The sequence below is a fragment of the Bos indicus genome, chromosome 18 (assembly GCF_029378745.1).
Source record: "Bos indicus isolate NIAB-ARS_2022 breed Sahiwal x Tharparkar chromosome 18, NIAB-ARS_B.indTharparkar_mat_pri_1.0, whole genome shotgun sequence".
Classification (NCBI taxonomy): Eukaryota; Metazoa; Chordata; class Mammalia; order Artiodactyla; family Bovidae; genus Bos; species Bos indicus.
The window spans coordinates 44,077,069-44,089,493 of NC_091777.1; the positions used below are offsets into that span (position 1 = coordinate 44,077,069).

The following is a 12,425-nucleotide window of genomic DNA, read 5'->3' on the forward strand; positions in this document are numbered from 1 at the left end:
GGAATATATTTTTTCTATCCTCTCACTTTCAGTCTATATGTGTCTTGAGGTCTGAAGTGGGTTTCTTATAGACAGCATATATATGGGTCCTGATTTTGTATCCATTCAGCCAGTCTGTGTCTTTTGGTTGGAGCTTTTAATCCATTTACATTGAAAGTAATTATTGATATATATGTTCTGATTGCCATTTTCTTAATTGTTTGGGGTTGATTTTGTAGATCTTTTTTCTTCTCTTGTATTTGTTGACTATATAAGTCCGTTTAACATTTGTTGTAAAGCTGGTTTGGTGGTACTGAGTTCTCTTAACTTCTGCTTGTCTGAAAAGCTTTTTATTTCTCCATCAATTTTGAATGAGATCCTTGCCAGGTACAGTAATCTTGGTGGTAGATTTTTCCCTTTCAGTACTTTAAAAATATCCTGCCATTCCCTTCTAGCCTGCAGAGTTTCTGCTGAAAGATCAGCTGTTAAGAGTATGGGTTTCCCTTGTATGTTACTTGTTGCTTCTCCCTTGCTGGTTTTAATATTCTTTCTTTGTGTTTAGTCTTTGTTAGTTTGATTAGTATGTGTCTTGGTGTGTTTCTCCTTGGGTTTATCCTGTATGGGACTCTTTGTGCTTCTTGGATTTGATTGACTCTTTCCTTTTCCATGTTGGGAAATTTTTCAACTATAATCTCTTTGAAATTTTTCTCATACCCTTTCTTTTCCTCTTCTTCTTCTGGGACCCCTGTAATTCGAATGTTGGTGTATTTGATATTGTTGCAGAGGTCTCTGAGACTGTCCTCAGTTCTTTTTATTCTTTTTACTTTATTCTGTTCTTCAGAAATTATTTCCACCATTTTATCTTCCAGCTCACCGATTTGTCCTTCTGCTTCAGATATTCTGCTATTGATTCCTTCTAGAGTATTTTTAATTTCAATAATTGTGTTGTTTGTTTCTGCATGTTTATTCTTTAATTCTTCTAGGTCTTTGTTAATTGATTCTTGCATTTTCTCCATTTTGTTTTCAAGGTTTTTGATCATCTTTACTGTCGTTATTCTGAATTCTTTTTCGGATAGTTTGCCTATTTCCTCTTCATTTATTTGGATTTCTGTGTTTCTAGTTTGTTCCTTCATTTGTGTAGTATTTCTCTGCCTTTTCATTATTATTTTTTTAAACTTATTGTGTTTGAGGTCTCCTTTTCCCAGGCTTCAAGGTTGAATTCTTTCTTCCTTTTGGTTTCTGCCCTCCTAAGGTTGGTCCAGTGGTTTGTGTAAGCTTGTATAGGGTGAGATCTGTGCTGAGTTTTTGTTTGTTTTTTCTCTGATGGCCAAGGCTGAGGGAGGTGGTAATCCTGTCTGCTGATGATCGGGTTTGTATTTTTGTTTTGTTTGTTGTTTAGATGAGGCGTTCTGCACAGGGTGCTACTGGAGGTTGGGTGATGCCAGCTCTTGTATTCAAGTGGTTTCCTTTGTGTGAGTTCTCACTGTTTGATATTCTCTAGGGTTAGTTCCCTGGTAGTCTAAGATCTTGGAATCAGTGCTCCCACTCCAAAGGCTCAGGGCCCGAACGCTCTTTATCCATGCAGCTTTTCATCCACTCAACCATCAGGTAGTCCGATGATCCCGCTGTGCTCCAGGCACAGAGCTCTGAGCTGAGGACTCAAAGACGAAGGGTTCCTGCACATAAGAGAGTAAGGGAGTGTGTGTTTTCGCTCTGATGACTCTTCTGGGAGCCTCCTTTTGAATTGCTGGCTCAGGAACCCAGGCTCCTGCCATGTTGTGGCTCCATGTTCCTCTAAGTCCTTGGAGTTCTCTCTGTTCAATCGTCTCAGTTCAGTTCAGTCACTCAGTCGTGTCCAACCCACTGTTTAAGTTTCAGTGTATAATTTGATTTCTCTTGGTTGCAAATTCTTCTGGGGAAAGAAGAATTTCTCACTGTATCCCCTAAGTTCTGACAACAGGGCACTTGGAAATTAATAAGTTTATGTGGCCTAATTGTGTCTATGTAAGCAGTGAGCTGAGAAGTCACTGAGAATTTGTAGTTATTGGAGGTTTCAATTCCATATGTGTTGCTGCTGCTAAGTCACTTCAGTCGTGTCCGACTCTGTGCGACCCCATAGACAGCAGCCCACCAGGGTCCCCCGTCCCTGGGATTCTCCAGGCAAGAACACTGGAGTGGGTTGCCATTTCCTTCTCCAATGCATGAAAGTGAAAAGTGAAAGTGAAGTCGCTCAGTCGTGTCCGACTCTTAGCGACCCCATGGACTGCAGCCCACCAGGCTCCTCCGTCCATGGGATTTTCCAGGCAAGAGTACTGGAGTGGGGTGCCATTGCCTTCTCCGTCATATGTGTTATTTAGTCATAAACCAAAATACCATCTATGATTATAATGTTCTAAACTCTTTTCTTTCAAGGATGGACACCCTCTTCCTTCGTGTCTTCACGACAGAACAGAGCAGACAAGTCTGTTCTTGGTCCCGAAGATTTTATGGATGAAGAGGTGGGTGTGCAGAACTATAACCACCACTTTGCCAGTGGGATATGGGTGGGTGGTTGCTGTAGCACCTTCTCTCTTCCTAGAACGTCCAGTGTATGATCTCCTCTTTGTAAGATTTTATCTTTTCGGTATTTGGACTTTATAGTGCCCTGTATGTGAATGGATTCTCGTTCATTGGTGTACTGCCTGAACAGGCTAGTGCCAGTTTCTAAAGTCAAGAGTGTAAGCAGAAGGTCATATATTGGCAAATTTACTTGAAAATGCCCCAATTGCTCCAAAAGTGCAACATCTGCTGAGCTGAGTCCATAGCCTTCCACATCGACTCTTAAAACACATACTGCTGTTTCAGTTCAGTTCAGTTTAGTCGCTCAGTTGTGTCCGACTCTTTGTGACCCCATGAACCGCAGCACGCCAGGCCTCCCTGTCTATCACTAACTCCCAGAGTTCACCCAAACTCATGTCCATTGAGTTGGTGATGCCATACTGCTGTTTAAGGAGGAGTAAATGACTGGAGAAAGGAGTGAAAGGAAGTCCCACGCAGGCATTTGCGTGTCTCATTAAAGCGACCAAGACCACCAGCTTCTTAGGGTAAACAGTGGGGGGTTCTAAAGTGGTCCTGCAGCCCAAAGGTTGGGCTCTGTTTTCTTGTAAAATTAAACCTGTTCTTTAAAACCTATTCATGGGTTCATTTGGGATAAAGATTAAGTAAAGTGCGTATATGGGCATGCTTTAGGCTGCAGGTGAAAGGCCAGGGGTGGCCCTTTTCCTGTTTGACCTGCATAATCTATGAGGAAGCCTATCTAATGAAACAAGTCTGGATGTCAGCAGGGTCCCAGGTTCATAGTAATCTTCTGCACGTCAGCTTGTCCTTACATGAGCTCTCTTTGCCGTTGTGAGGTGGCTGTGGTAGTTCGAGGTGGCACATTTGTGATGACATTACCCGGTGGAAGGAGGACTTTCTTCTTGGAATCTTTTCTTGAGAGCAAAGAAACCATCTGGTGGTTTTCCCTCACATCTGCTCTGGTGAATTCTCTTATACCCATTCTTAAAGCAGTCCCTGGCAGGGAAAATGGGATCAGAATGCCTGGCTTAGATAAGACATGAACCACTGCCCATCTCCTGAACCCTCCGTACCCCACCAGAGACACCAATCCTGAAGTGCACGGTGGCTCAGAGCAAGGCTGGTGCCTGGACAGCCTCAGGGCGTGGGGAAAGAGGAAAGGGCCTTGGTTGTTGGACAGGCTGCCGACGGTAACTGCTTCACTAAATGCAAAAGCTCCTAACACTAAGCCTGGCACAGAGGTGCTCCTGAATACTTGCTGACTGCGACTCTAAAATTACCCTCTTCACACTGACCTTTGAGATATTGTCCAAGAAGAACAAACAATACAGCCCTTACTTCCTGTCTTCCTAGCATGGCATTGCCTCTAGTGGCTTCACTGAGCAGCCACTGTCAAGCAACTTTGTTGTTGGCCGCTGGCCTTAACTTATCCAAAATCACTGTGAAAATCAGCTTCTCTGCTGATCCTTAACTCAGTTTCGTAGTTTTAACTTTTTTTTTTTTTCAGAGAAATAAAGCCATGTGATGTATCATACTTAATTACTTTCCAAATAATGTGAGTAATTCTGTTTGTCTTTTTTTTTTTTTTTTAAGGATCTTAGTGAATTTGGGATAGCACCTAAATCAATCGTTACCACAGATGATTTTGCTTCTAAAACCAAAGATCGGATACGAGAAAAGGCCCGGCAGTTAGCAGCGGCTACTGCCCCTATTCCTGGAGCCACTTTGCTTGATGACCTGATAACACCAGCGAAGTAAGAAGGATTTTTTTGTAATTAATCCATTTATGTGGCTGCAGTGGGTCTTGGTTGAGGCTTCCAGGACCCTTGATCTTGACATGCAGGCTCTTTTAGTTGCAGCTTGTGGGATCAGCTGGTAGAGAATCCCCCTGCAATGCAGGAGACCTGGGTTCGATCCCTGGGTTGAGAAGATCCCCTGGAGAAGGGAAAGGCTACCCACTCCAGTATTCTGGCCTGAAGAATGCCATGGACAGCATAGTCCATGGGGTCACAAAGAGTAGGACACGACTGGGCGACTTTCACACACTCACTGTGGGATCTTTGGTTGTGGCATGTGTGATCTCGTTCCCTAACCAGGGTTGGAAACCAGTCCCCTGCATCGGGAGCTCAGAGTCCTAGCTGCTGGACCACCGGGGACACCCCTAGAAGAATTTAATTCTGACTTCTCTGATCTTGGCATCACTGCCTTGCCTATGTATGATAATCTTGTTGTTTAGTCGCTCAGTCATGTCCAACCCTTTGCAACCCCATGAACTGCAGCACGCCAGGCTTCCCTGTCCTTCACTATCTCCCTGAGTTTGTTCAAACTCATGTCCATTGAATCAGTGATGCCTTCCAGCCATCTCATCCTCTGTTACTCACCTTCTCCTCTTGCCCTCAATCTTTTCCAGTGAGTTGGCTCTTTGTATCATGCGGCCAGAGTATTGGAGCTTCAGCTTTAGCACCAGTCCTTCCAAAGGATATTCAGGATTGATTTCCCTTAGGATTGACTGGTTTGATTTCCTTGCTGTCCAAGGGACTCTCAAGAGTCTTCTCCAGCGCCACAGTTCGAAAGCATCAATTTTTTGGTGCTCAGCCTTCTTTATGGTCCAATACTCACATCCATACATGACTATTGGAAAAATCATAGCTTTGACTAGATGGACCTTTGTTGGCAAAGTGATGGCTCTTTTAAATACACTGTCTGGATTGGTCATAGCTTTTCTTCCAAGGAGCAAGCATCTTTTAATTTCATGGCTGCAGTCACCGTCCGCATTGATTTTGGATCCCAAGAAAATGAAATCTGAGACTGTTTCCACATTTTCCCCATCTATCTGCCATGAGGTGATAGGACTGGCCACCATGATCTTCATTTTTTGAATGTTGAATTTTAAGCCAGCTTTTTCACTCTCCTCTTTCACCCTCATCAAGAGGCTCTTTAGTTCCTTTTCACTTTCTGCCATTAATGTGGTATCATCTGCATGTCTGAGGCTGTTGATATTTCTCCTGGCAGTCTTGATTCCAGCTTGTGATTTATCCAGCCTGGCATTTTGCATGAGAGTCCCTTGGACTGCAAGGAGATGCAACCAGTCCATTCTGAAGGAGATCAGCCCTGGGATTTCTTTGGAAGGAATGATGCTAAAGCTAGAAACTCCAGTACTTTGGCCATCTCATGCGAAGAGTTGACTCATTGGAAAAGACCCTGAAGCTGGGAGGGATTTGGGGGCAGGAGGAGAAGGGGACGACAGAGGATGAGATGGCTGGATGGCATCACTGACTCGATGGATGTGAGTCTGAGTGAACTCCGGGGGTTGGTGATGGACAGGGAGGCCTGGCGTGCTGCGATTCATGGTGTCGCAAAGAGTCAGACACGACGGAGTGACTGAACTGAACTGAATCTTAATTAAGGTTAATTTGGCTGCAAGTAGGAGAAGCCCTCTTAGCCTAGCTTGAGTACAAAAGGGGGTTTTGCTAAAAGGACCTTGTGCTGTTACTACATGGCATACTCTAGAACTCTAGCCACTGGCTGTGTTACTGGAGGCTGCAGAGCTATTAGGAGCTGGTGCAGCTTCCCTCTGACCCCCTGCCTCACAATTTTAAGGAGTCTCTCCTCATTCTACCCTCCCATTCTGCATACCTCCTTGTTCTGCTCCTGGGCATGTGGCCTGATTTGGCAACCTCAGACCATCATGTCTTCCCAGGCCACATGCTTGGCATCTGTGTGCCTGTCCCAAAGCCCTGGGAGAGGAGGCATCTGATGGACTTCCCCAAGGTCAGTCAGCTGTAGTGAGAACAGCAGGGCCATGCAGTCCTAACAGGGATGGGAGAAGGGCTCAGGCATGGCAGATACATGAGTTGCTTGTTTCCTGCTGTTCCTTGGTGTTTTAAAAAGTTCATTGTTGGTACCTTGATATCCTAGATTATCTGTTGGTTTTGAATTGCTAAGAAAAATGGGTTGGAAGGAAGGACAAGGAATTGGTCCTCGAGTAAAGAGAAGACCACGCCGACAGAAACCTGGTATGTATATTGATTACTATCAATTCTGCAGCATACTTTTAAAAAATATTTACTTGGCTGTGCCAGGTCCCAGTTGCGGCATGTGGGATCTTTGATCCTTGCTGCCTCAGTTGTGGCATGCAAACTCTTAGTTGTGCCATGCAGACTTTTTTTTTTTCCGAAATTGTGTATTTATTTATTTATTGGGCTGTGCTGGGTCTTAGCCACGGCACTCGGGATATTTGCTCTTCATTGCAGCATGTGGGATCTTTAGTTGGGACCTATGAACTCTTAAGTTATGGTGTGTATTAATCTAATGTCATGACCAGGGATTGAACCCAGGCCCCCTGCATTGGGAGTGTGGAATCTTAGCCATTGGGCCACCAGGGAAGTCCCCTACAGCATACATTTTTGATGACTATCTGTTTCTAGCAATAAGATTGCTGGGTCAAGTGATGTGCACATATTTTAAGGTTTTTCACCTGTAATGCGAGATACATTGTACTATTTTACATTCCCACCAGCAGCCTAGGAAAGTTCTTGTTTCCTACCTTTACCAAAACAGTGTTGGAGCTTAACATGGTTATTTTCTGTTTATTCCTGTCCTGTGGTCTCCCCAGCCAGACTGTGAACTCTGGGAGGAAGCAGTGCTTTCCTTCCGGTTCCCTGTGGCTCTGGGCGGTAGTGGCTCGTCACTGTGTGCGTTGTCGCCAGAGTGCAGGTGGGGCAGGAGCTGGTGGAATACCCGAGTGACGAGTGCCCGACGCTAAAGCTGGAGCACCTTTTACAGCCTCAGCCATCTTCCTCTGAAGTGTGTCAGTGAATCAGCTTTCTATATTTCTAGTCACGCCTGGCTAATGCATTTGAAATCTCTTTGATAGATCCTGGAGTAAAAATCTATGGTTGTGCATTACCCCCTGGAGGCTCTGAAGGATCTGAGGTATTGTATAGAACAATTGACCTTCAGTTTGGCACACTAGCACCTGTTATTTTACGAATGTGAAATTTAAGGTCAGAAAATTTTAGAAATCAGTCCTATCCTATTACAGGGAAATACCCATACCCTAAAACTGTCCTCATTATGCCAGATAATGCATTCAGCAGCATGCCAACCCCACTGATGCCCCCAGTCTGTTCAGATTCTTAAAGTGGAATTGTTTGTCAGAAATAGGCTCACAGATATAGAAAACAAGCTTATAGTTAGCAAAGGAGAGAGTGATGAGGCCAAGGGGGAGAGATAAATTGGGAGTTTGAGATTAAAATATATACACTGTGTGTGTGTGTGTGTGTGTGTGTGTGTGTGTGTGTGTGTGTGCTTAGTTGCTCACAATAAGGACCTACTGTATAGCACAGGGAACTGTATTCAATATCTTGAAATAACCTATAATGCAAAAGAAATCTGAAAACGATATATGTTATTAAACTGAATCACTTTATTGTATACCTGGAACTAACATAACATTGTAAATCAACTGTACTTCAACTTAAAAAAAAAAAAAGGTTCCAAAGTATGGAGTTGTTTGTGTTAGTGTCACTTGTTTGGGGACCTGATTTAGTGATCTGTGATAGCAGAAACGAAAGTATGATTACTCTTGTCTGGAGAATGAATCATGGCATTTGAAAATGGTATTTTACAGGCTTTACGCCAAGCAGTGACTCACTTGCATTCCACTTTTTAAACGCTGAAAATAGGATGAAGATGATGACTACTTGCCAGAAAATGTGACCTTTGCACCCAAGGATGTCACACCCGTGGATTTCACACCCAAAGATAATGTACACGGACTGGCTTACAAGGGCCTGGATCCTCACCAAGCGCTGTTTGGAACCTCAGGAGAACATTTTAATCTTTTTAGTGGGGGACCCGAAGAGACCGGCGATCTTCTTGGAGACATTGGTGTGAATAAAGGAAGAAAACTGGGAATTTCAGGCCAGGTAAAAGTGTTTTCTGTTTTATAGACAGGGAATCATTGACAAAGAAGAATTGTCATACAGCAGCATGCATGTGAATGCTTGCGAGGTTGCCTCAGTCATGTCCAATCCTTTGCGACTCCATGGACTACAGCCCACCAAGCTCTTCTGTCCATGGGATTCTCCAGACATGAATACCAGAATGGGTTGCCATGCCCTCCTCCAGGGGATCTTCCCAACCCAGGGACTGAACCCACATTTCTTATGTCTCCTACATTGGCAGGTGGGTTCCTTATCACTAGTGCCACCTTCGAAGCCCTTGCCCCATGGTGAGCACTCATTATTGATTGACTAAATGAAGATCTTAAAGGGTTTGTATTTTCCTTAAGAGCTTGTCTGAAGATATTTTAAACATTCCCTCCTGATTTGAATACGTCATCCTGTGACCTAATGTTCTTGGTGGAGTTTGCACATTTCTAGGTGTGAGACCTGCTTTCCCATACCCCTGCTGGGCTGAGCAGAAAACCACACTTACCTCTTTGATTTAATTAATAGTTGAATCACAGTTTGCCTCTCCAAATTCAGGTCCACGTTTTACTACCTCTCTGACTCTTTCCCAGTGCTGCAAGCCCTAAGTCAGGAACTTGGGTGTAGGGTTTACTTGGGAGACTTGGTTTTGACCTTTGAGGAGATGGAGAGCTTTTCCTGATTGCCTGTTCTCTCAAATCGACTCAGAGATCCTTTTCTTTCCTATACATGTTTTTTTTTTTTTTTTTTTACCCAATCCTTAATCACAAAGTGATACTTGTTCTTGGCCATTTCCTACAAAGATTAGGAGTTCCTTTGGCAGCCTTTTGAGTAGCAGTGGTCTTTAGACCCTGGTCACCAACCCTGGCCTCAGTAGATGAACATTCTTCCTTTTTCCTTTTGGAGGTCTCATTTCCCCTGCTGTACTGCTGCTTGGGTTTGTTCTCCACTTCTCTTCCTGCACTGGGACCCTGACCATGGCTGCTGCTGAGCCTGGAGGATAGTTGCAGCACAGGAGGCGGGACATTCCCCTCTGGTCATTGTTTTCCAAAAGGCCAGGATCCATGTGTTAATCTGGGGCTCCCATTCGCTTCTGTCTTGGTGATCTCCAAGTGCTAATGTGGTCTGATCAGTCATATCCTTATAGTAGCTTCATCCTTCAATGCAGGCATACACTAAAAACCTGAAATTGCTCAGTGTGAAATTCTGTTTTTAAAGGCTTTTGGTGTAGGTGCCCTGGAAGAGGAAGATGACGATATCTATGCCACAGAAACTCTATCCAAGTATGATACCGTTTTGAAGGATGAGGAGCCCGGGGACGGACTGTATGGCTGGACAGCACCCAGGCAGTATAAAAGTCAGAAAGGTAATTCCATGGGCCCACAGCTGATGGTAGGACCAAGTGTCAGGACCTCAGGAAGAAGGGATTGCACAATCGATACTGGAGGGTCAGCCTCTGTGGAGCAGGAAGTCATTGGTCAAAGATGCCGAGTGAGAAACACAGTGGGGAGAAGACAGGCCCGCGGTGGGAAGTAAGACAGAAGTGGGATTTAGACCTGTTCAAGGCCAAAGCCAACTGTCAAGGCAAGGTCAAGTGGGGAGGAGGAAGGGGCCTGAGTCAGGAAAGGAGCAAGTATGTGGACAGGTGCTGGCTCATGTTGCAAGTCAGAGCTGACACTTGGTCAGAGGGTAGTACTCCCAGCTCAAGGAACTGGGCAGGTGGCCAAAGGAGGCCAACTCAAGAAACCAGTCAGGAAGCCAGGTGTGGGGACCACGTGGTCTGTCCAGAGAGCCTGCAGCAAGATGGAGATTGGTGCCCAGCCCATCTCTTCACTTGTGTATCTGGCTCTTAGGGGCTCTTGTTGAGCTCAGAGATGGACTTCTCTCTGTACACCTGGAATTTCAAGTCAGAGTCTATAGTGATTCAGACTCTATGGATCTAAGTAGGATTTCAGTTTTTCTTTCCAGAGAAGGTGTAGGGAGGAGTCAGTAGGTTTTAATGACATGGGATTTGAATCCAGTCAGAATTGTATTTGAATCCTGGCTCTCTCCTCAATCAGACCTAAATTTGAGTCACAGCTCTCTTCTGCCCACCTGCATGAGTCTTATAACCATTTGTAAAGTGAGGGTAAAATCCACTCTGAGGCCATTGTAAGGATTAAATGGCATCACAGGTTTGGCATAGTACCTGCCCCAAAGAATAAATGGTGAATAAATGACACCTTCTATAACAACCACTTAAAGTAAGATGAGAATCTAAATAAAACAATCCATTTAGACATTTTTAGCTGTAGTCAGGTCAAGCTTGATCTAACACTTAGAAAATATATCTCAATAATCTAAGCATCACTCTCCCAAATAATGTCAATTTTACATTTCCAGAAGAGAAAAGAGCAGGTGCAAAAATAGTCTTCAGAAGTAGTTTGCTTGATGGCTGTGAGCACGGACTGAAGACAGACTTCCTGGGCTCCAGTCCTGGCTCTCCTCAGTAATCGGCCGTGACCTTAGGCAGGCTGCTCTGCCTCTCTGTGCCTCTGGCAGTGAGCATGGCAGTGACTCACCTGTCCCATGGAGACCCAGCACTATGCATGTGTGAGTGACCTCTGTCCTCGTCACCGCTAAAAAAGTGAAAGTCGCTCAGTCGTGTCCGACTCTTTAGGACCCCGTGGACTACAGTCCATGGAGTTCTCTAGGCCAGAATACTGAAGGGGGTAGCCTTTCCCTGTTTCAGGAGATCTTCCCAACCCAGGAATTGAACCAGGGTCTCCTGCATTGCAGGAAGATTCTTTACCAACTGAGCTCTCAGGGAAGCCCAACAAATAGGGTTTTATACAAGGTGCTGGCTGGGTGTGTAGCCAGACGTTAGTAGACGTCACATCCGAGTGGGAACTAGGCTGCTTTTATTTTCTTCCTTTTGCTCACCTGTATTTTCAGATTTTTCTCCCAAGACTATGTATTGGTTTTTTAACTGAAAAGAAGACATATAAATTAGCGTTATAATATAACATATTAATTAATATTATAACTTGTATTGCCATATGCTAGTTATTCCTTATAGTTGACCAAATATTCATTTGGGATTTTCCATAAGGTCTATGGAAAAACCTAAACAAACTTTGTGGCCAACCCAATACTAGCTATATCAACATTAATATATATTGTTTTATATATATATACACATATATATATTACTAATGTTAACATATTATTTATATGCTATGCTATGCTAAGTCACTTCAGTCGTGTCCGACTCTGTGTGACCCCATAGACAGCAGCCCACCAGGCTCCCCTGTCCCTGGGATTCTCCAGGCAAGAACACTGGAGTGGGTTGCCATTTCCTTCTCCAATGCATGAAAGTGAAAGTGAAGTCTCTCAGTCGTGTCCGACTCTTACAGTAATTACTAATCTATAATAAATACATATTTAAATCTGCCTTCTCCACCAAATCTTTGGCTCTTTCTTTGTATGGCACCTTTGCCTTAAATCCCCCTCCTCTCCGCATCAAGCCTGGATTGGTGCCTCCCTCTAAGCTCCTCACCCTCCCCTTATTACCTCTCTGCCACAGTCCCCTCCCCTCCCCTTAGGGTCACATCATCTACAGTTCTGACCTTACAGTTTTTCACCGAGTGAGTCTATATGTAGCCAGCCTCCATAGCTGACTTTTAAATTGTTGTTATTTTTTTGATCAATAGGGCTGTAATAGTCTCACGGCTCTCTGTGTATAGACGTTTATTTATTTCTTCAGAACAAATTCATAAAAGTGAAATTGCTGGGTTTTAAAAGAATACAAAATTCTGAGAATGTAAAATTTAGTCCTATATCTCCCTACAGGATTTTAGGGATTTCCAGAAGCTGGTACAAACATTCTAAGTCAGCTGAAATACAAAGAATGAGACCATAGGGGAGGGTAATTACTGGCCAGTGCTGCGTCATAAATGGTTTAAAACCTCAGCACCA

At 44.1% G+C, this 12,425-nt stretch overlaps 1 protein-coding gene across 1 annotated transcript in view; it reads left to right on the forward strand.

Moving 5' to 3' along the window:
• Positions 1-12,425, forward strand: part of GPATCH1 (G-patch domain containing 1) — a 55,756-nt gene that overhangs the window by 14,066 nt on the left and 29,265 nt on the right. The window contains exons 3-8 of the mRNA XM_019979949.2: positions 2,392-2,477; positions 4,129-4,289; positions 6,454-6,551; positions 7,412-7,470; positions 8,223-8,465; positions 9,687-9,834. Of these exons, the coding sequence (XP_019835508.2) occupies positions 2,392-2,477; positions 4,129-4,289; positions 6,454-6,551; positions 7,412-7,470; positions 8,223-8,465; positions 9,687-9,834 (795 nt within the window). The remainder of the gene's footprint in view (positions 1-2,391; positions 2,478-4,128; positions 4,290-6,453; positions 6,552-7,411; positions 7,471-8,222; positions 8,466-9,686; positions 9,835-12,425) is intronic.